Below are 24,522 nucleotides of genomic sequence, written 5' to 3' on the forward strand. Positions count from 1 at the left end.
GGGAGGACTGATAATCTTATCTTTATCCCGTCTGGGCCATATGGTACACTAGGCTTACCTGAGGGCCTCTCTAAGCCTTCTCCCCGGCCATGCTTTGGACACCACATTCTGCTCAAACCACAAGACGGATCGTTTTTTTCACACTGCGGAAGATCTAATGTGGACATAGGGTGAGTTATCATAGGGCCGTGTTTGGCGGCTTGGGCCTTTATATTCTGCTAATATAATTCTAGTACATCTGTTGTACTTTTAATTAAGGTTTACACATGGCAGCAAATCTCAAGTGCAAAGGTGGCGTTGATATTCAGCAAATATTGTTATTGCTCATTACGTTGTGTCCATATTCTGAATGATTACAGAAGTTATGACGCATGTATTGCGTCTTTTTGTGAAAACTGGCTTTTTGCTGTTAGATGTACAGTATTGCAATTTTTATGGCTGATTAGCCTATATTGTAAAGGCCCAAATACTTTTTCAGACTCACAGCCGACACATGGACTGCCAATATAAAATAATTTTCATTTAAAATAGCTTATCTAAAAAATAAATTGTGTTACAGTTAAATTTGTTTTATACACGTTAAAGTTTTTTCAAGTAGTTAGAAATATATAAAGTCTTAAAAATAAAGGTTCTTTACTGGCATTTGGAAAACTGCTATTTCTAGTCCTTGATTCTGACTGGTCAATGTTTTTTATTCACGATAAAACACGGCTATGACCGAGTAAACTGTTTGTTCTCAATTGACATTGTTTATTGAAGCTTACTGTATTATGTAGAAGAGTATTGTGTGAGAGAGATTGAGTGATGGAGTGTATACATTCAGATGTAGGATTTTCCTTAAGGTCAGTCCTATATGTTCATAAAAAAAAAAAAAAAAAAAAAAAACTGTTTTAATGCCTGCTGCTATATCTTGTCCTTTTAACAATTAAGAGGTTTTCCCGTGCCATGACACTGACAGCGCTAGTCAAAGCATTTGTCAGTTGTTCCGTGTTCACAACAAGTTTCAGTCCTTTCAATTAAAAAGAATCTTCGCTACTGAGTGACTCACTCATAAAGACAGTCTTTGTCATAACAATGTAGCCTAATTCTGTTGCTGGTCAGGGACTATTTTTTAACCGCTATTTTTTCCAGCGGAAGGAAGCCTTTCAGTGATTTTACTTCATGAAAGTTGCATTATACATATTTTTTTGGCTTTAATGGTATTGTATGGTAACCGTTTTATAAAAACAATACAGTAGGCTACTCAATGTTTGTGCTGTATCATGAATTGTATCATAAGTGACATCTGAAGGGGTTGCAGGCACGACGCTATAGTACCTTATTGCTTAGGCTACCTATGGAGAACCTTTAACATCCATTGGAAACTTTCGATTGCACAAAATGTTCTTTGGATTCTTAAAATGTTCTACACACTAAGAAAAAACTGTGTTCTTTTAAAATCTGTTCACTGAAAGTTCCTTTGGAGAACCAAAAAGATTCTTCTATGGCACCGGTGTGGAAACCCCCTTTCTGAACCTTTATTTTTAAGAGTGTATTAGTAATTTTTTTATATTTTTTTTATTATAAATTTGTCTATGGACCTCCTGTAATGTCTTTGTGTTCACACACTTGGGGAAAAAAAGGGTTTATTATTGTTTTTTAATATTCCATCTTGCATTTTTCAATAGACGTGTTGGTTCTTTGGGCGAACTCAGATGTGGGGTATCAACATGACTCTCAGAACCTCTAAAGTGGCGGCACTGCTGCTGCTGTCAGTGCATCTCCTACATGCATCTGCCCTTCCCGCAGCATCCTCCTATGGGTTCAACGCCTACAGGATGCAGCAATACAACTTACATCAGGACAAACATGGTAACACACAACAGTTTAAAAGGATAGTTCACCAAAAAAATGAAAATTCTATTATCATTTACTCACACTTAAGCCGTTCAAAACGTGCCGTGAATTATTCTTTTAAGTCTACAAGTCAAGCACAATGCATTATGGGAAACAGGCAGTATGCTACTTCAAACATAGCCTTGATATCCTTTTAAAGTTCCCCTACTATGCTTTTTAAAGGTTCCTAATTATGTTTTGGCCTCCTTCAGTAGGTTTACATGCATCCAAGGTCAAACAACTGTAATTTTCTCATAATATACACTGTAGCATCCTCTCCTTTTGCTCTGATTGGTTAGACGGCCCAGCCTAGTTGAGGGTTCCTCAGCACTTGATACACAGTGATACGAACAGTAACGATTGTGTTGGTTTTACTGTATCAATTTGAGCCTAAATTCTCATCCTTTGGAAGTGCATGCAAAGTGGATTTGATTTTGCAGCGCAGAAAACAGCATGTTCTCGATAACAAAAACCAAACTCTTCAAGGCCTCAGCTACAACTATTGTTTGAGGGCGGGTCAAAGTAGATGTTTTTTGGCGGGCATCCAATGAAGACCATAGGCTGGCATTATGCGAATTTGTTACAAACCTATATAGGTTTGTGCAGGAAGTAAGACTGGAATTACTGATGACTCATTTCAGGCAGTCGGTTCTTTCTTTTGGGAGACAATAACTTTATTTGTCATGCACTTTGATCTTTGAAACTTTGCCAACCTTAAACATTCACAAACAGCTATATAACACGGTAATATCTGAAAAAGCATAATAGAGACACTTAAATAAGATGCCATACCACAGAATTTGACTTATTCTGAATTCCTTACTGATGTAGTAAGACTTGAAACGCACCAATGGAAATGATCTTTTTCTGATTTAATTAAGAATGCACACACTCATGTCACTATATCAAATGTGCAAAGGTGATCATGACATTTAGACTCTGACCTTTGACCCTCAGGTTGCCGTGGAGCTATTGTGGTGGCAGAGGCACGATCGGCTGCGGACACGATTCTGACTCGCCGCTGTGTGATCATGAAGCTGCCTGATTTCACCACAGAAAGCTACTTAGAGGCCAAAAATCAGAATGCAGCAGCGGTTTTGATACTGCTACCCCAAAATCTCTCGTCTGTACCAGAGGATATAGTGCAGGTCATTCAGGAACATTTTTGCACAATTACGCTTGATATATTACTGCTGATTCATTGTTTCTTCCAGTAACTGTAGGTTATTTGTGATTAGCGAAGTAAGCAGATTACATTAGATACCCCTCAATTCCCCAACCTGGTTAGCTAAAGGTCAGAAAATTTCCCCAACCATCTCTAGGGCTTCATGGTGGCGGAATCTCAGGTCCTGCAGAAGGAGACCCTCATGCCTGTGTATGTGGTCCCAGAGGATGACCAGCTGCTCTGTATGTATGAAGAAGTCAGTCAGGCTGCAGCAACAAAGTCTGCTTCTGTGCTAGTGAGAGGTGAGAGGGAACTGCAGAGTGCCAGCAGACATAAAAATTACGAAATAACCTTCCTGCTGTAAAAAGCTGAAGACACTCAAATGTACACTTCCAGGCCAAAAAAAAAAAAAGTCGCTGTTTGGATTTAAATAGGCAAATACTTAAGAGTCTATGACTGGATCATTATTGCAACAGTTCTTCTAACCCTAACTGATGGAGTGTGTAGCTTTTCATTTCTTAAATAACCATGTAGGAAGACAAATCGTGGCCATATTCCATGATGTCAAAGCCAAGATTCATCAGGCTCAAACTGTGAAAGAATGGTTGGGAGGGAGCATGAAGAATCATTTCCATACATGAATTGGCACCTCTGAGTCCAAGACCTTAAATTCATTGAAAGTCTTTGGGATGTGCTGGAATAGACGTTACAGAGTGCTGGACTCTTGCATTGTCAAAACAAGATCTTGACCAAAAATTGTTGCACCTCTTGATGGAAATAACATCACAACATTTATTTCCAATTTCTGTTCAAGATCTTTTATTGACTATGCAAGAGTCGAGTACTCTGTAAAGTCTACTCTAGCACATCCCAAAGACTTTCAATGAATTTAAGGTACTTTATTAGTTAGGTTAAAACGGTGTAATCCAAATAAATGGAATTAATACGCAATTCAAATACATAAATCTTTAAAAAATGTTGGCCTAAATATTTTTGCATGTACTAATTGCTATTCGTAAATATTCATGAAATTGGATTTACTGTAAATTTTAAGCCATGTGAATCAACTTTCGCTCTTTCTCAGTTCTCCGTAGTATCATCACCGCCACCGGCTTCCAAATATTAGTGAGCAACAACTCCCCCATCAAGCCTATTACTGATACCACCATCATTACTTTAGAGGTGAGAATGGCAGCTGGCCACACACAACAACTCTATCCTTTTCTGTACAACGTAAAACTGTTCAGCTATAATTAAACCTGTCAGTCAAGTGGATTTATTGCTTCATTTCAAGGGAGTACTTCCTGGAGCTGGAGAAGACCCACCCACCATTGTAATTACTGCCCATTATGACACGTTTGGTCTTGCTCCCGTAAGTCACCCTCATTAATGTCCACACACATACACACTGGGAGATCAAGATCGAAGGAACCTTTTTTCAGTGTACATTAATATATCCTTAATCATTTTTTGGTCACATAATACATCACACTCCCCTAAAACATGATTCCGAATGATTTATGCATGTTGTCAATTGACATGGTTCACTTGCTGTGGGAACTGACCTTTACTCAAACACTTCGGTCAGAAATTAACATATTCATATAACCGGCATCTCAAAGCCCCACCAATGAAAATTGTATTGAAATATTGTGTTGGGAACTGACAAGTGGTTGTAACTTGTAATTCAGAACTTCCAAATCTCTTTTCATTATGTAAAAGTGGTGCCAGTGAATCAAAAACATGCACCACAACCAGTCCAATTCCCGAAAGAATGAGTCTTATGAATTTTCCCTTTTAAGTGAATCAAAAACATGCACCACAACCAGTCCAATTCCCGAAAGAATGAGCCTTATGAGTTTTCCCTTTTAAGTGAATAAAAAATATGCAACCATACCAATTCCCAAAATAATGAATCTTATGTGATGATAATGTTAAATAATGAGCTGGAAACTTCAGAGTTTTTAGAGATATTAATCATGCAGTAAATAATAAGTTGTGTGTTTGATTCACTAAAAATAACGAAAAGTATCAGTTCATGCATTCCCATCTGTGGGAATCAAACCATCACCTTGGCATTGCTAGCACGATGCTCTACTGTTTGAGCTACGGGAATTTTTTTGATTTGTTAAAAAGTACAGGCTCATAAGAATAATTTGTTTGAGAATCTCTAAAAAATTATAACGTTTGTGTAATCACACCTTCAAATGTTAATGGAGCCATTAAGGAAACTTTCTCAAAATTGAAATATGGATTGTTAAATTCCATATGATTCCCATTATTGAATTTATGTTTTGATAAAGACCTACACTTTTGAGTTATGTACCTGTAATGATGCTGTGGTAATCTTGTAATCACAGCAAAGCATTTCATTACCACTGTGTTTTACGGGTTCAGATGGTAAAATGTTCCCACTGGTAATGAGTTTTACAGTCACCACCTGCCAGATCACTTCCATTGGCGTTTTATACATTGAAAACAATGTACTTGGCTGTATGCTTAGCATATCATTGATACTTTATCTCTCCTTTGGCCAAAAGAATAGGGATAATTTTGAAATTGTATTTACTGAAGGGCATTTATTTACCCATTTTAAAGTGTATTATGAAATTGTATGTGTGAGTGATTTGTGTGTGTGTGCCATAGGGGCTGGCGTATGGTGCGGATTCTAATGGCAGTGGTGTCACCATTCTTCTCGAGCTGGTTCGACTCTTTCATCACCTCTACAGTGATCCACGAAACCAGGCTCCGTTAGTTCATTCTGTGTTTTACCACCTAAAATATTTGTGTTAGGAAAATAATTGAAAAACTGGCAACATGAACACAGTAGTTTATAGATGTGTAGATCAACTGATTCATTTTCATTCTTTTTTCTTTTTTTGCATTTAAATTTTGCATCACATTTCCAAAATCTTTTAGATACCACCTCTTATTCTCCCTGACTGGTGGTGGTAAATATAATTTCCTTGGCACCAAGCGTTGGCTGGAGGAAAATATGGACCATGCAGGTAAGCAAATTAATGCCAATATGTATTCTTTACACACATTTTACTCTCCAATCAAAACTCTTAAAAATAAAGATTCTTTATTGGCATCTATGGTATTATGAAGAACCTTTAACATCCATGGAAACTTTACTTAGCACAAAAATTTCTTTATAGTAGAAAATTGTAGTTCAGATTATATAAAATGTTCTTCACATTAAGAAGAAAATGGTTATTTTAAGAACTGTTCACTGATTTATTGGAGAACCCAAAACGGTTCTTCTATGGTATCGCTGTGAAAAAATTCTTTTAGAATCTTTATTTTTAAGAGTGTAAAAAGTATGAGCCTTCATACTATAAAACATGATATACAGTATAGTCACACTTTAGATTAGGGTCCAATTCTCACTATTAACTACAACTTTTGCCTCAAGAAACTCCTAATTACTGCTTATTAATAGTTAGTAATGTAGTTGTTAAGTTTAGGGATTGGGTAGGATTAAGGGATGTAGAATATGGTCATGCAGAATAAGGCATTAATATGTGCTTTATAAGTACTAAAAACAGCCAATATTCTAGTAATATGCATGCTAATAAGAAACTAGTCAATAGTGAGAATTTGATATATTACATATATTTTAATTTTTGTTTCTTGAATTTTCAAAAAGTTTTTATGTTTCCTTTGTGACAAGGAATAAAATTATATCTTATTCAGTTTGCCATCATAACTATTGCCTGATAATATCACACTATTGTCAGTATTGTCAATCCAAGCAAGAGGTATTTAAACAAGATAAGAATCTTGACGGCATTCATTTTTTTATAACTCTATGCAGAATCCAGCCTTTTGCATGACAATGTGGCATTCGTTATATGTCTGGACTCTCTTGGCACCGGAGATGAGCTTTTCCTACACGTTTCACGGCCACCTAAGCCTGGAACGCCTCAGTACAGCTTCATTCAGCAGCTAGAGCAGGTTAAGTTGAATTATGCATGAAGTGGAAGTCAGTCTATGTTCAATCAAATCTTTGGTGATTGGCAATTGACCCTCTTGTACATCTTTTCCCTTTCTGTGTTTACAGATAATCTCTGCCAGGTTCCCCTGGGTGAGATTTGGAACAGTCCATAAGAAGATCAACCTGCAGGAGACCAACGTGGCTTGGGAGCATGAGCGCTATGGGATGAAACATATCCCAGGATTCACTCTGTCGCATATTGAGAACCCTAAATCAGAGCTGAGAGGATCTATCCTGGACACCATGTGAGAAAAATCTACCAAAATTTTCCAAAGTTAAAGTTCTGTAAGCAAATCCCATTCTGGAACGTCTGCCAGATGGAGCCAGTGAATTAGCCACGTCCACTCTTTTCAAAAACCACCCCACAAAGAAACCCACAGCTTCTTGCACAACAAACTAAAAACTGACACCTGCTTATGAAGCTGAATATGTTGTAAACCTGAATGATTCACTCCAGCTACCACTCAGCTTCCTGCTTCCCATATATTGGCTGCCTTTTGAATGTGCAAAATAATTGACAGGTGGAAAGAGCCTCAAAGTCTTCTGATTGGCTGAACAAAGTTTCTGAGTGTGGCCTGCGGTCACTTTTTGTCAGTGACATCTGTCAGGTTAGATGAATATTTTCCAGTACCATTCCACAAAAACAATCTCTTTCAGGACCTTTAAATCCATTTTTTATCCTTGAAACCAGTGTGAATCAAGTTTCCTATCCAATTGTTTTGGACTACATGAAATGCAACTCTGTTATAGCAGACATTTCAGACTACATTTTAAAATGACATATGCACCATTTCTCATCTCACAGTTTTTCTTGTATATTTAGGGCACAAGTGGACATCAGGAAGCTCAAGCGGAACGCCATTATAGTTGCTGAGTCCTTGGCAAGATTCATGTACAATCTTTCAGACAAGGTGAGGCAAACGTTTGGAGGGTCTCGCCAAATTTAAATGTTCACGGCAACCTTGAAAGCACATACAGACCACTTTTGTCTTTGTTTCCACTTTTCATTAATATATATCATATTTTTTGTGCTGTAGGGCTCTGCTAAGGACATGCAGGTTTTCAAGGGCAGTTTGGTAATCATTTTTTTCTGCTCTGTTTTTATTTTATCAGGCTTGTATTGGTACAATTTCGATACACTACCATTTAAAAATTTGGAAGTTTGAAATGAGTCTCTTATGCTCACCAAAGCTGCATTTATATGGTCAAAATACAGTGAAAACTGTCAATATTATTCCAATTTAAAATAACGTTTTTCTATTTTGACATATTTTAAAGTGAAATTTGTTCCTGTAAAGGCAAAGCTGAATTTTCATCAAGTTGAAAGTTCATCAAGTAACCTTTATGTGCTATGTAGGATATTCAAGACAGCCATTTGTCTTCATTGATGAGCATGATGACGTCTGTTCCCCGAGCCGTCCAGTTGCTGGACAGAGAACCAGGACAACTGCTCCTGATCAGCAGCCTGGAGCAGGAGTTCAAACACTATCTAAAGCAGGTCCATAGACACACGTTCAACCTGGACAGAAGGTACACACAGACACAGTATTTCACCTCATCAATGGCCTGAAGCAAGACTTCAAAAGACTTCTGTAGCAGGTTTACAGATGCATATTGTACTAGAGTTGCAAATACGCATACACTCATATTCATATTTTTATCTTGCCAGTAGCAAAAAAGTTCAAACAATGTTTACCGACACACTTTCTGCAAAAAGCAAAACTACAGCTCACACCCACCCAAACACACACACACACTAGTAGATACAGACATAGTAAGCTTGTTTTGTCTGACTTTTATAGGGATCCTGAAATCACGTTCTTTGATCAAATGAGCCAACCAATGATGATGTACAGGTGAGTAAGTCTTGTGATTGGTTGGTTATGATTGGTCTTGTGATGAAACAATTTAGAGATGTGATGCATTTCCAAATGAAATGTTATATTCAGCTAGTAAAAGAGGTTTGGATGAATTTTATCCATTGAGAATTGATGGTCTGTAAATGAAAGATGGTTGCAGGGGAGAGGTTGAAACATCAAAGGTGGAGCGGAAGTTACTACCTTTTAATGAAAGATTATAAATACCAAAATTACAGACGGAATTTGCACCAATGATTACAACTGTCGGTGCGTCTGAAATTGTATACTGTCTGAGTACTACAATTGAATTTAAGCTTACTCCACGACAGTTAAAAAAGTACGTTCTATACTGTTACTGCCACGTGACCAACCAGTGTCAGTTGCGTCACTTCACTGCCACTCATAAATCCTCTCCCGTGGCCTCATGGGACAGTAAAGTGTCCATCGAATGCACACTTCAGAATCTCGCGGAAGTAGGTCATTCAGGGACTTTTCGCCTTCTATTTTTCTAATACTATGTATTCAGACTTTACACTTTAGGCATCCTGTTTTTCGTATTCTATACAGTAGGGAAGTTTTCGATTACAGACTCTGTGCATAAATGTATATTAATTAAGTAAATAGTGTTTAAATCCCTGTAAAAAGTGTAAAAAGTGTTAAAATAGACCTTAAATCTCTTGGATCCAGGGGTATAATAGTTTATTTTCAATTGGTTACTTTAGTTTTAGTATTTTCAGTTTTCTACTTTCAGTGTATTATTTGTATTTATTTATTAATTTTAGTTTAATAATACACAAGCTAAAACTAAAATTAACTCATGGTAATTTTTTTCCTTTATTTTAGTAAGGTTTGGAGTCATTTTTAGAAATGTTCCAGTAGTTTTAATTTTAGTAAGCGAAAATGTTTTCAGTCAGTTTCCTTTTTAACACCGATCCTTGATTTTTTTATAACTGTTTTTTTTTTTTTTTAGGGTGAAGCCGGCCGCCTTTGACCTGTTTTTGGGTGGCTGTATAGCTGGATACCTTGGAATAATCTATTACGCAATCCAGGTGAGCCGTGGGTGATGTATACCAAACTAGAGACCTGAGGTCGGCTAGAACTGAATATCTATCAGTAATCTCAATCTGTAATCCCAGAGGTTTCCTTCATTTGTTTTGATCACTGCTTTTTGTTTGCAGAACTTTGGGATTATCTACACCAAACTGAAAGCAACCATGAAAGCCAAGCACCAATAAACTGGACTAGACACATCAAAGAACCAGTGCAGAGAAGTCTACAGCATGGCCGATGTATTCCTGTGAGGACTGAAAACTTGAAAACTTGAATTTAAAGTGGCTACCTTGTGTTTAATAATTCCCTTGCCATGATTCTTTTTTTTTTTTTTTTAGGTGTGTTTTTTCTGTTTTCATTAAAGATCACCCCTCTCTTTTAAAATCAGCTACTTTCTGGAATCCTTCTCGAACTATACTTTGTTTACACTGACTAAATTAGATTGCCCCATGCAAATGCGATATGTCGGGAGTAGAATGGAACTCATGGATAAATCATGAGTCACTTTAAAAAGGAACCTGACGCTAAGTAAGAGTGAGCGGATCTGTTGAATGTGGTCACCTACATGTAGTGGAATTATGGTCACTGAACACCTATATGAGAGAGAAGATTACGAACACCAGTCGATAATGTTTCAAAGATAAATATTACTGTTTTGTTAAACAAACAGCTTAAGTTGGAGCTTAATGATACACAAATATAATTAGGTTATATCTCCATTTGAGTGACTATTTAAAAGTAGACCTGGACAGAAACCTCCCTTCAAACCCATTTTGTGTCAATAATTATGAATGGAACGTTTTTCCCTGTGGAACTATCTGAGTAACCTGAAAGCTGTCCTTTGCATAATAGGTTGCTGAAAGACATATTTGATTTACTTGTGTTGGCACAGACAAGGAGGATTTTTTTTGTGTGGTGCTGACAGGGACTGTGGATAAGTGCCAGTTTTGCTCAGTTAAATGATGACTGTCTTGATTATCTCTTATGAATGAAGAACTCCTTTCATTCATATAGGATTACACATTAATTACTGTCATCCACAATATTGTAGCTACAATGACATGAGCAGATTGCCTTAATGTATCATAGAGTTATTTTCTAATGTGGAGTCTAATGTCAGAACATTAGCATTCTGAAGTTATGGCATAGTGGTATGATTCATTCACAGAGAAAGGAAAATTTGCTAATGTTCAAATTCTTAAATGAAGTCATTTTAAAGACAAATTAATACTTAAAAAAATTAATACTTTTATTCAGCAAGGATGCATTAAATTGATCAAAAGTGACTGTAAAGACATTTATAATGTTACAAAAGATTTCTAATTCAAACTAATTTTTCAAAACAAACTTTCTTTTCATCAAATAATACATTTATCACGGTTTCCACAAAAATATTAAGCGGCACAACTGTTTGCAACACTGATAATGAGAAGAAATCTTTCTTGAGCAGCAAATCAGTATATCAGAATGATTTCTGAAGGATCATGTGACACTGAAGACTGGAGTAACGATGCTGAAAATACAGCTTTTAATTTTTTTTAAATATATTTTGAAATAGAAAACAGCTATTTTAAATTGCAATATTATTTCACAATATCACAATTTTTAGCAAAATGTATGAAATGCTAAATAAATGATACATTCTGTAGATTTCTTTTTTAAAATTTAGAATCAACATTTTTAGTTATTTTTATTCTTATAATCAGTACTAAAAGTATCACTCTGCCCCTATTCTTTCCAGCTCTATTTAGGGCATTTGTCCAGACCGATAAACAGATCTCTCCTCACCTGTTTAACTCTCAGTTTGGCCCAGATGAACAGGGGCCACAAAAGACACACAGGATCTAAGGCTTGAATTATTGATCACTGGCCGACAGGGAAATGAAAACAATGGCAGCTCAATCCTGGTGACAGACGGATGCCTATGCAGATTATCCAATTGCCAGCTCTCTTTTTCTCTCTTCAGTGGAACGTCTAATACAGAACTGGGCCAGAATACCAGAATAACATCCCATATGATTGCTTCAGATGTGCTTTGTGTGTACTACAATTTCAAATGTGATTGTAACCTTAAGTTTGATCTCAAAGCAATCCAGTGACATCCGAAATGTGTAGATAGAAAAGGGGCAGAGTGAGACATTTTGTTAACTCAACTTTATGTAGTTTCAAACCTGAGTAAACGATGACAAAATGTTCTCTTTTGAGGCAACTTATTTGACTTATCATGGAAAGATGAAAGGATTTAGGGTACAGGATGAGATGCATGAGCGCACAAGAGCAGAGGTGCTGAAGAGAGGGAGGGGGTGAGGTCTGGTTGACCGCAGTCAAGGAGCTGCAGACACACTCTTACTGTACACAGAGGAAATGGGTCCTCAGCTACACTTCAGCAGCACCTACTCAGAGGAGTTCAGTTACCCAGCTCGGGTCAAACCCACCCGGCCCAGGCCGTCCTCTGCATATCGCAGGAACAATCCTCATCCACGGCCGGTAAGAGCTTCCTGGACAATTATAGCACGATCGCCAGCATAAATGAACGTTTCTTCTATGGTCTCATTTTAAAACTTTTCAGGAAAGAAATCATACTTTATGTTTTTGAAAGAAGTGACTTTTTCTCACCATTGCTGCATTTATCTGATAAAAAAATGCAATAAAAACAGTGATTTTGAGAAATATTATTGCAATTTAAAAGTTTTCTATTTTAATATATTTAAAAATTGAATTTATTTCTGTGATGATAAAGCTGAATTTTCAGCAGCCATGTTCCCAGTCTTCAGTGTCACATGATCCTTCTAATATAGTTCTAATATGCTGATTTGGAGCTCAAGAAATATTTATTATTATCATCACAGTTGAAAACAATTTTGCTGCTTAATAATTTTGTATTTTCATGATGAATAAAAGTTCAAAAGATCAGCATTCATTTAAAATAAAAATCTTTCACAGCATCATAAATGTCTTTACGGTCGCTTTTGATCAGTTTAATGTCTGCATTAAAAGTTATAAATCTTTAAATTCAGATTTTAGGGGTTAGATATATCAGATATGTGTGACAAGCATTTACACCTTATTCTTTTTTGTTAAGTCTCTAACCACAAGAAAATTGAGAATCAAGCACTGGTGTGCTACATTAATTATTTACTTGAATTTGATGTGGTGTTTGTTTGCATTCTCTTGATTTGCATTATTTTATTGCTGACGTGTGAATGACATGTTTTAGCTGAATGAGCAAAACAATTGGGTTAAAATGCAGTATTGAGGTAAGAAATGTGCTGTAAACAACAGCCAACATTTTTCAATTAACTGACCTGACAAATCATTAATAATTCACCAGGCCTGGGAACATTGTAGCCGCTTGATTCTGCAAAACAACCTACATGTAGGGGGCTTTGTACAGGAGGCTCCGGTTACACTGTTTCCAAACCACTGAACAGGGATCAGAGGTTGGGATCGACTCTCACTATGTTAGCAAAACAATCTAACCTCTTCGGGATCAGTGTTACAGGCTATTAAGTGCCACTTAGGATTGGTTTCTGAATCCCTTTTGCCACCCAGGACTTCCTGATGCCAAGAATGCTGCAGACAGGATATGGCTCAAGGAAACACTTTCAGATGACGGCTCCTCCAAACTCTTTTCTACCTCCAGTCAGACACATATCTATCCAGTATCCAGGTATACCAATGCATTCTTTGTCAGCTGAGGTTGAGCAAATCAGTGTAGTATATCAGTTGCACAGCACCAGCTTCAGACTAATATATCAAATATATTTGTATATAATATAACTGAAAAACTATTATCATTGCCCTCAAGACGAGCAGACAGGACACCAACCAACGATGCAGAGCTCATCGCAAAGTGACTCCAAACCACCTGAGGTCTCCTCTGCAGTTTGTACACTGCCACCTGCTGCCTGGCTTCTCAAACCACAACAAACCAACTTTGCTCATGCAACAAACACACAAGGGTAAAACTTTTGCAATCATATTTGCATGGGCATTGCATAAATAGTTTTAGTTGAACTTAAATGCTATTTCATGACTTTACTTTATGCATCTGAATAAACAAGATATTACCCTGTATCGCAGCACTGTGTCTTTAAAAGTAAAATGCAATCCAATGCATTGCATACCTGATATGTGTGTTTTCTCTGAATATACTATCAATTTCTGAACTGATCATGCTATGATTTTGTCCTCAAATAAGTTATCTTCATATCTTGCACACGGCTTAGGGTAATTTGTTCTTTGTATTCAGGAAATATTCAGACACAGATCGTATCAGATCGGCTTGGAACCAACAGATGGACATCATGCCATCTTTAAAACCCTTCAAACACCAGGTTACCCATCATCACAGAAGACCATGCTCAAAGTCCACTGCTGATTGCAGGTATTTTATTCCCAATTAAATATACATATATATATATATATATATATATGTATGTATATATTAGCCTACATATATATGTACACACACACACACACTGATCTGATATAGGCCTGATCTTTCAGACATATAATTCAATGTAATCTTAAAAATTGTAATTTAATCTTTCATTCCGCTAAGCTGTAAATGTGTTTCAGCATAAACATGGCTCAGTTGTCAATGCATTTGAATGTCTGAGATTATCCTTCTTAAATCTAGATGTTTTGGTTTGCAGTGAAGGATACAGCTGTTTCCATGTGGTGAAGCCATATAAAGTTGGACACTACATCATCCACCCAGAGTTTGTTTCCGAAGCTAAGCACTACTGAAAGCCAGTGTTTGTGCATTTTTTATAATGTGTTTTTTTTCTCTCTCTCAGTTTGATAATGTCATTTTACAGTGTATTATTTAGATACGTTACGTGTTTGGAGATCCTGCCTGGTAAAATATGCTTGGGTGCAACTTCATTCAAATGACTGTAAAATGTATTTTTGGATGTTGTGCATTACCATGACAAATAAACTACGTTTATGATGTGCCCACTAAGTGTGTTATTTTTGCATTTTTGCAACATTACCACGGTAACCATAGTTTGCATACAATGTAAATTCGACAATTCAAGCTTGAACTTTAATCATTTAGCAGACCATTTGTTGTTTGCCATTTTAATGTTTGTCGGAATTGTTGTTTTTATATGCTGCAAACTGGATTGGGTCACAGAGAATTTCGTTGTGACTCTGTTACAATGACAATAAAGAAGTCTATGTCTAAGACACTTTTATATAAAGCGACTTACAAGTGAGGTGAGCAGAAGCAATCAAGCCAACAATAGTGCTGTGAGTGTGACAGAATTGTAAGTTTTAGTATTAAAGTAATGAGCCGTTTCTTGAGTTAGGCAGGTCATTCTACCTGCTTGGATCAGTCAAGATTTTTTTAGTTTTTAGTTTTTTGGGGGCCAATTCTAGTGGTAGTGGTAGAAAACTCTTTTTCATAAAATAGGCAAACTATTTGTACACCATATGCAATTCAAAGGATGATCCACATATTAATATAAAGCAGTGTTTTAATTTTAAAGTAGTAGTTGTAGTAACTGGTATTTGGCGGGATTTGTTTTGTAGTTTTTTTTTGTAAGAGACTGACAGAAAACAGGTAAGCGTTGTTTTCTATGGTAGACTAATAAAAACAAACACTCACAAATTATGACTGTTGTTTTTTCCACAAACAACTATCTTCTATGTTCAGCGGCTGACAGACAGACAAAAGCAAACCTTTCTCACTCGCTGAGTAAAACTCAATTTCCCAGAGTTGCAGAGTTTGTGTGAACAGCGAGTCGCCCAATAAACTCCTCCCTATGGTTCAGCGTCTTGAACCGTTCGTGAAAGGAAACAGCACACGAAACCTACAGTAGCCTACTAAAGCTGGTAAGTATGCTATATCATGTAACTAGAAATGTTTAGGCATTTAAATAGCAAATCCGTCCTGTCACCCGACGAATTTAGGTCCTGCGTGTGTTTTAGAGTCGACACCCCTTTGCCTGATAAATCGACCATTGGCTGTCTTGTTGTTTCACATGTACCCTTATGCGATAAAATACCGCACTGTTTTGTTAAAACCTTTTATTTTATTATTATTATAATTTTTTTTGGTGCAGTTTTCCTATAATAATGTGACCATTTAAGGAGTTTTAGACCTATTTCAATGTGGTTGTAGTGGCTACTACTACATGTCTTAGAACTTGTTACACTTTGACCTATGTAATTTCTGCGTGCTAGCTCTCATATTTCCTGAGTTATTAAAACGAGCATGCAAATATCTTTAACAGCTCAGCCAATATTATTCTTGTTGTTTCTAGTGCTGTGGCTATTTTAGTTAAAGTTCACTTATCATACAACCTGATACAACTCTCTCTGACCTATTTGTCCATGTATGTGCATTCAGTTCCCTGTTTGAGTGTCTATTTGGAATAAATTAAGGGTGCAAAGAGATCGAAGAACACGTTTTTTAAGCCGCATGTTGCCGCATGTTCTGAATAAGAAAAAATGTTGTTTATTTGAGTGCTGTGTGAGAGTACACGATTGCTTCATCCCTCCAATGTTTTCTTGTCAAGATAGACTTCTGCAACACTGTGTCACAATTCAGCGGTGTTTAACCATTAGCGTACATTTAATCATTTGCCTGGCAAAGTATCCCTCTATGAAGTATCCTTGTTAAACATTTCTATTGTCAAATATTCACTGTTGTTTATTCAGTCGACCAAGATCTTTTGCAAGATCTTCTTTCATTTAGGGAAGAACTGAAGTGACTGTTGTCAGAATCACATGCCTCTTGTTACCAGTGAACATGTGCATAATCAGCAGTTCTGAACAGAGCAGAACAGTCCATTCTAGAAGCAAAAATCAAGCTACAATTTTCTCCAAAAATAATTAGATTTACAACAACGTGTACACTTTGCAAGACAGACCTACCATGATTATAATTCTGTATAATCATTTGAATTTTTGTACTGTCACATCTTCCAATTTCATCCCCGTTAAAACATTGTTGCTACAGCTTATACTAGTCTAGCCATTAGTCGTTCTAGTTATATTAGCCACTAGGCAACCTACTTGTTGATTTTAAATTAGAAATGCAAAATTGATGATTTTGCATCGTATAGATGTTATTGTGCATGATTCTTTCATATATGCTATAACTGCTTCTTTTGTTGCAGTTCTCTGGAACTTCTTTCTGGTGACATACGCAGGACTTAGTCCGCTAAACCCGTTTCATTGGGCCTGCACACCCCTGCTACCCACAATCTTAAAAAGCGATCTGCCAGTCAGATCAACTTAAAGTTAATCTTACCATGGAAATGTTCATAGCAAAAGGCTCAAAAGTGACAGCCCACTTCCATAAATCATTGCAAAAAACATTGAGTCAGTCTCCTTACACCCTCACACAACTATATAAGCTTCAAATATATAATGCATTATATTTATTATCAATAATTTATAGAGAATAACTTGTGATTTGATTTGGCTTCATCATTCACAGTGCTTCATGGGATACGTATAGTATAATTTCATGATTAGAAGTACAACATTTTTATTTCTCAAATGTTGTAATGTTGTGATTCATATCATTGATTTAATTCAAATTTAGTGACTATTGACAAAATGAGACGCTTCCAGAATGAAGGCCCCTGAAAAAGAGTGCAGTCACTGTTGCGCCTTATCAGTGTGTTGTACATATCCCTCAAAAACAGAATGCGAGACCATCTGAATTAGCAGTTCAGCTCTTCTAGGTCTTTCTTCAGTAGAAAACATTGTCCGTTAACTGTGCTTTTCATTTGTACCAAGTGTGTCTTGTGGCACTTAGCCAGTCTCAAAATTCTGCAGGTGTGGCGTTGCATACTGCAGACCCGGAGGCCCTTGTGTTGTCCTCTGGTGCAGTCAATTCACACACTGCCACAGCGAGAAACCTTGGCAGCATGAATAAACTGCTTTTGTTTATGCCTTTACCTCCCAATAGACCAATTCAGGGCGATATCAAAGCTAAAACTATAGTGTTTTCTGAATACTTAATACTGGAGTTTGTACTGTGATTCCTACATCTGCATGACAAGTAGATTTCTGTTTGGACTTTGTTTCAACCTTTTACATTGACACTCTTTGCCACTCCTTTCCCCTCAGGCTCATAAAGGATAAAGAACAAGAGGAAAATGCTACAAGGAAAAATGGATGCAAGACTCCATTTTGCACATATTTAGCAAGATATCCACTTTGGTTATCTCCGCTTCAGTTTCTCACATAAGTCTACCAAATGATATCTATTTTAGTGCATATAACATTTAAGCCTTGAGGTTATCAATTAAACTTCATCTATACAACGTTTTAACTGTGAATTAATAAAAAACTAAGACTCAGAATGTACCAAGTAGTCCCAGGAGGCGCAGGAGGAACGATCACGGATGGTGTGTCCATCAAGAAGATGAACAAGGACAGTCGGCCTCTGGTCGGGGCTGGAGTTATTGGTGTGGTTCTAGTGATTGCAGCAGTGACTGCATGGTGTTACTATATTGCCTCCCTACGTAAAGCTGACCTGCTGAAGACAGAATTGCTTGATCTCAATAAGGATGGCTTTCTCATCCGCAACCAGGCTGGGGGGATTGTCTTGAAGATGGGCTTCAGGTCAGTATGCATCGACATGGTGCTTATATTCTTCTGATACCATAAAAAATCTTCACAGAGAGAAATGTTGTAGTCCAGTGGTTCTCAACTGGTGGGTTGTGACCCAAAATGTTCTGATAGCAGACACAAGTAAAATGGGTCATTGACATGTATTTAAGAGTGTCCATTAAGTCTTAAAAAAATAATAATTTAAAACATGCGTGCCAAGTTGACACGGCATTCCTGCTGGTTTCATATGGGTTTGAAAAATGTTTATACCATTTTTATAAAGGTAATTTAATGACTCAAACCAAACGTTCTCAAACCAAATGTTCTGTCAAGTAAAAAGTAATAACATATTTTTTAACAACTTCAATGCATGAAATCATTGTTTTCAAAAGATTTTAAATATATTTTTCAAGCAATTTTTCATATATTTTTGTATACATTAATTGACCAATAGATTTAAAAAAAACAAAAAAAACATGTCATTGATCAAATACAAACAATACATGTAATTAACAATACATGTAATAAACAATACATTTATACAAATAATGCATAACTGTTTTAGGGACATTTTTGTTGGTATTTTGTATGATAAATGATTTATTTTATTTTGGGTCGTCTCTGTACACTGTACAATCTGTCTGAGTGCAGAATCAGTTTATTGATAACTAAATTCAGTATACATTTTTCCACTTATAAAAGCTCTTCTTTTTTTTTAAATAACATGACCAATATAAACCTAAAATAAATTTATTTATGCTTGCTGATTTCAGGTCTGGTACACTTGATCTAGACTCCTGCTCAAAGGAGGATGTGATCCTTCGCTGCTCTCGTTCGTTTGCTGGCAAGGTGAACTTCTTCATTATGACAGTGAAGCCAAAGGAGACAGTGGTGTGTTACCGTGTGCGTTGGGAAGAGTTGGAGTCGGATCGGCCAGTGGAACATGCCATGTCCTACAATGAATCATACTGGTATGGTGGTGCTGAGACTGCGGTTCAGCATTGGCCTATTGCCATCTCGGGTCAGCAGGCAGCCAAACCTTTTGTCACCAGTGACGTGTACTCCAATCGCCATGACTTTGGTGGCATCCTGGAACGCTACTGGCTCTCATCCAATGCAACTGCCATTAAGATCAATGACTCTGTGCCTTTCCACCTGGGCTGGAATGATACAGAGAAAACCATGTACTTCCAGGCACGGTATCAGGACAGTCCGTACAAACCTGCACCTGGAAGACCTCCCTATGCTGAACTTAGTTACAGAGTCTGCGTGGGCCCAGATGTGACCTCCATCCACAAGGTCATGGTTCGCCGATACTTCCCCAAACCTAACAAAGTTCCCGCCAAAGAAATGTTCCGGCACCCAATATGGTCGACCTGGGCTTTACACAAGACTAACATCACCCAGGAAAAATTTTTAACTTATGCAGAGAACATACGCAAATATGGTTTTAACTGTAGCCACTTAGAACTTGATGATCGTTACTCCAGTCAGTATGGGGAGTTTGAGTTTGACATGCACAAGTTCCCAAATGCTTCTGCCATGTTTCAAAAGCTCAAAGCAGATGGCATCCTAGTATCCCTGTGGACACATCCCTTTGTGAATTATGATTCGGCTAATTTTGGGACATGTGTACAGAAAGGCCTGTTCGTGATGGAGCCGACAGGCCAACTTCCTGCCTTGGTTAAGTGGTGGAATGGCATTGGTGGAATCCTAGATTTTACCAATCCAGAAGCTCGCAACTGGTTCACGACACAGCTTCGCTCTTTACGCCACAAATACGCCATTTCCTCCTTCAAGTTGGATGCAGGCGAGACCAACTACTTGCCCTGGCAGTTCAGAACCCGAGCCCACCTCCCTGACCCAAGCACCTTCACTCGCCGCTACACCGAAATGGCCATCCCTTTCAACGAGCGTGCTGAGCTCCGGTCTGGCTACGGCTCTCAGAACATCTCCTGTTTCTTCCGTCCGATCGACCGGGACTCCGTGTGGGGCTACGAACTTGGCCTGAAGTCCCTGATCCCAACCGTCCTCACCATCAGCATCCTGGGCTACCAGTTCATCTTGCCAGACATGATTGGAGGCAATGCCTATCCTAACCGTACAGATGGAAACGGCAAGCTACCAGACCGTGAGCTCTATATTCGGTGGCTGGAGCTCGCTGCTTTCATGCCCTCCATGCAGTTCTCCATTCCCCCATGGGAGTACGATGATGAGGTGGTGGCTATTGCTCAACGGTTCACTGAGCTACACGAGACACTTGTGGCTCCCAGGGTCATAGAACTGGCTGGAGAAGTTCTGGACACCGGGGACCCCATAATTCGCCCATTATGGTGGATTGCCACCAGTGATGAAACTGCTTATAGAGTTGACTCACAGTTTCTGATAGGAGATGACCTGATGGTGGCACCAGTCCTGGAGCCGGGCAAGCAAGAAAGGGATATCTACTTACCAGCTGGACGATGGAAAAGTTACAAAGGAGAACGATATGACAACAAAGAGCCAATACATCTAACAGATTATCCAGTTGATCTTGATGAAATTGCTTACTTTGAATGGGTTCAGTGACTTATGGGAAGCATCTGGAGTTTCGAGCATGTCTTCCATTTAAAGTGTTTGAAGTTAATTTTTCTTTTCAGGGAATTAGCTAAAGTTATTTTTCCAGGGTTTAAATTCTACAATGTAAAAGAGGACAATTTAAGAAGCAAGGTCCCAGTTGCACATTTATGATTCTTCATCAGCTTGGATATGATCGTTAAGCACCATTAGTTAAACATGCATTACATATCTGAGGCTAATGTCTTAATACGTGCCTTGCATTTAAACAGTGAATGTCTTCAAAAGACCGGCACAAAACCTTAAAGGAATGAAGCATTGATATGCATGTGGCCAAATATGAACCAATTTTAAGGATGTTAAGGATTTATTGAGGGGCTGTGATGGGTAATTTTGCACAATGTATGCTTCATGTTCTCTCATCTGCATTTTTAAAAAGGGAAACTTATGCACAAAAGCCTTCATCTAACAAGGCGTACTTTGAATTACTTTCTAATGTTGTCCGCAGAGCAAATCAATTGATTTCTCTGAAATGTACGATTTTGCGAATGCATATATAACATTAATGTATGGCTTTTTAACCGCAAGCAATCCCAATTCTGAAACCCATATATATATATATATATATATATATATATATATATATATATATATATATATATATATATATATATATGTATACACTACAGTAAACTTGGGCTGTGCATGATTTGTTTGCACATAATCTGCCATACTAATAATCACATTAGAATTATGTATGAGTAATGGGTGTCTGTGGCTGCTTTGGAAATGGCCAGCAGTCTTTTTTTTGCTCTACTGCTATACTATTTTATCATGTAGTGCCAAATACATCACCAACAGGCCTTGGTCAAGCATTACTCCATTACTGCCACATTTACACAAAAGTTTCCTGCCGCATAATTTACAGAAGTTAGTTTTCCTGTTTATATTAAATTGAAAGTGTGCTGCTCATCTTGTTCTGATTATGTTGTGCTGACAATTTTTTGTTTTGCAATAATGGCACAATGCTAATAGCTTAGTCAGTTAATCTTTATCAGATTATATTTTTTGCTGCGCAAGGGTCACCTTTGTGTTTGTTGTGTTTGTTTAACGCTCTTCCAGCATGCCGGCAATCGACTCACACTGCAAGCTTTCTCTAATCTACGACCTTCAAGCTTATTTTTAGCTCTTCCCACACAACTGCAAAAGCGCACTCGTACACTCCGGTGAAACGATGAATCTGTCAAGCAATGTGTCTGATCTAAAAGAAGCTGCAGAGTACGTAGACATGTGGCAGCTGCCTTTCCAGAACTTGTGTACCTCAAATAACAATTTAGAGTGTTGCGTCATGGTATTTTAATAACTTACTTGTAGAGAGATGTCTTCCGGTTTGGGAAATTTTCTTCGCTGGGACTGTGTTCTTGTGGATTCTACCCTGAGGACATCTTGTTGATAGACCCCTGACAGTGTGGGCCCCTGGTTGACCCAGTCAGACTGTACACTGCTGATGTTACAGAAACTCACCAGAGCAAAACCACTGTCAGCTTTCATCAGACTGGAATTTCATGCTTTTTTTTGTCTTTTTTTTCGTCGTAAAAACAGATTGTATGAACATATACATTTCCAGAAGCAAAGATGCTTTGTTTGTACATCTCATAGACTGTGTGTGTGTGTGTGTGTGACTAATACACTAATGTTTTATTTTATTTTAAAACATGTTAGTGAATGAAACTATTTATTCATTTTGTGCATATACATTTGTGTCGTTTAAACCAGTGCTTATTTGAGTTCAGGCATGTGTGTTTCAGGCATGACTGGGCAGAATTTACATTTTATTTTGAGTTTCATATGTCCTGGTAAAGCCATGCTAAATGTAATCATCTCTCAGAATTTTTTTTAAAATTTTTGACCAGCTGCCCTGAAAGTATTGTTCTCCAGAGTGTCACAGGAGGGCAGTGTTCACCTGCTTTTCTAGTCCTCCACTTTAAGCTTGTGAAGTGTGTTGGCATGACAAGAAAATCCTGTACTTTTATTTCAGTATTTTTTTCTGAATATAATTAGGCTGATATTGAAGTAAAATGGTACCATTAAACTTTTGACCTCTCTCAAGAGTTATGAGTTATTAATTGTACTTTCTCCTCTGCATTAATTGTACTGCCCTACAAATTGTACCACCCACTCTATTCAGTTCACTATTTTCCCATTTGATAGTGTTGCTGGACTATCAGCACATGCAGCTCATGGATTTTGGCACTGATACGATACAAATTTTGGCTCGTCTTTCCAGTGGTTATTAGTTTAGTTTATTTGGTATTATGCAGTTAGTTCTGCTAGCCTCAGCCCTCTGTGTATCTTAGTATGGATTTCCATCATGTTTCTAATTTGTGGACAGTAAATGAAAAAGTTAATAACGTTTATGGCATGGTTTTGTTGACTTTGTCACTCAAATTATAATGCGTTAAGTTTCCAAGTATAATCAAGAGCAAGATGTTTTATTTGAATTTTTTGTGACATGTAAATCTTCTTCAGTATGTGTTTTAATTGCATGTATGCATGTGCCATGATAAACATAAGGCGGTGACTGATAATTTAGATATAGTTAGTTATAGTTAGTTAGTTAGGAGTCCACAGGTTACGGAGCAGTATGAGTGCCGGTTTGCCTAGTCTCCATTTCATTTTCCTTACTGGCGGATTGGGCCGCATCTCTTCGCTAAGTTCAAACGAGGCTTTCAGGCAGGGCGGTCATGGGTCCATGGATTCATTGAACCTCCAGCCTCCTCTAGTCTCTCACAGGAATAGTAATTATTGCAAAGCAGGTTAAGCCTGATCAAAGTTTGAATCAGACTTTGGTCCGGCATTGAAAGAAGTCTCTCCTGAGAGGCATCTTCTTGGTTTTTTGGGCCCTGCTCATCATTGGTAGATAATGACACAGTGTTGAGGTAATTTACAGGTTATATGGAGGTTGCCCTGGATCAATAAATCATTTAGTTGAGTTTGGGACAGAGGTTGAGTAGTGATTTGATGAGCAGGAAAGGGCAAAGACCAAGGGTGCCCTGACGGTAATCTGTTTGGCCCATTCGTTGGACGAGACTTACAACACAATACCACATTAAAAGAATTTAGAGGTTTTTTTCTGTTGTGGCTTATATATATATATATATATATATATATATTAGATAATGCATTGAATACTTAAACATATTTCATAAAGTTGAATCATATAATTATAAAAGAAGCTGTCTTTTTTATTGAATGTTTCTGGATTTGATGTGCACGATACATTGGTGCAAAGAAGAAACATTTTGTCTTCATAATGTCATCAAAATATAATAACTTGCTCCTCCTCTGAAGCAAGTTTCCTTTTCAGTTGACGTCTCCAAGCACTCTTATTTCTTTTAATCTTTCTGCTCCGACTACCTATCATTTGTACAAAGCCC

General features: G+C 37.5%; 3 protein-coding genes across 5 annotated transcripts; all 3 read left to right on the plus strand.

Annotated features, from left to right (window-relative positions):
* The first annotated feature begins 51 nt into the window (after window positions 1–51).
* Window positions 52–10,348, plus strand: LOC311097422 (BOS complex subunit ncln). Of its 3 annotated transcripts, none has more exons than XR_014609256.1 (16): window positions 52–170; window positions 1,668–1,851; window positions 2,833–3,023; window positions 3,198–3,342; window positions 4,125–4,222; window positions 4,335–4,412; window positions 5,687–5,790; window positions 5,960–6,048; window positions 6,861–7,000; window positions 7,107–7,285; window positions 7,864–7,951; window positions 8,078–8,116; window positions 8,398–8,639; window positions 8,843–8,896; window positions 9,870–9,948; window positions 10,078–10,329. XR_014609256.1 is itself a non-coding variant. In XM_084137078.1 (16 exons), the coding sequence occupies exons 2-16, from the start codon at window positions 1,695–1,697 to the stop codon at window positions 10,132–10,134; spliced, it is 1,671 nt and encodes a 556-aa protein (XP_083993204.1). In that variant the 5' UTR covers window positions 52–170; window positions 1,668–1,694; the 3' UTR covers window positions 10,135–10,348. The 3 variants fall into 3 exon arrangements, 1 of the variants encoding a protein (XP_083993204.1); XR_014609257.1 differs by having other exon boundaries at window positions 8,398–8,538; XM_084137078.1 differs by having other exon boundaries at window positions 8,398–8,570; window positions 10,078–10,348.
* LOC311097425 (uncharacterized protein) lies at window positions 10,180–14,912 on the plus strand. Its single transcript, XM_084137084.1, has 5 exons — window positions 10,180–10,196; window positions 13,502–13,619; window positions 13,758–13,911; window positions 14,202–14,336; window positions 14,608–14,912. Exons 2-5 carry the CDS (start codon window positions 13,511–13,513, stop codon window positions 14,699–14,701), a joined length of 492 nt encoding a protein of 163 aa, XP_083993210.1. The 5' UTR covers window positions 10,180–10,196; window positions 13,502–13,510; the 3' UTR covers window positions 14,702–14,912.
* A 772-nt stretch (window positions 14,913–15,684) lies between these two features.
* On the plus strand, window positions 15,685–23,189 carry myorg (myogenesis regulating glycosidase). The gene is made up of 4 exons (XM_084137182.1): window positions 15,685–15,793; window positions 18,044–18,541; window positions 19,303–21,711; window positions 21,768–23,189. The coding sequence occupies exons 2-3, from the start codon at window positions 18,279–18,281 to the stop codon at window positions 21,095–21,097; spliced, it is 2,058 nt and encodes a 685-aa protein (XP_083993308.1). The 5' UTR covers window positions 15,685–15,793; window positions 18,044–18,278; the 3' UTR covers window positions 21,098–21,711; window positions 21,768–23,189.
* Window positions 23,190–24,522: the final 1,333 nt, after the last annotated feature.

Source organism: Abramis brama (genome assembly GCF_963993115.1).
Source record: "Abramis brama genome assembly, chromosome: 15".
NCBI lineage: Eukaryota > Metazoa > Chordata > Actinopteri > Cypriniformes > Leuciscidae > Abramis > Abramis brama.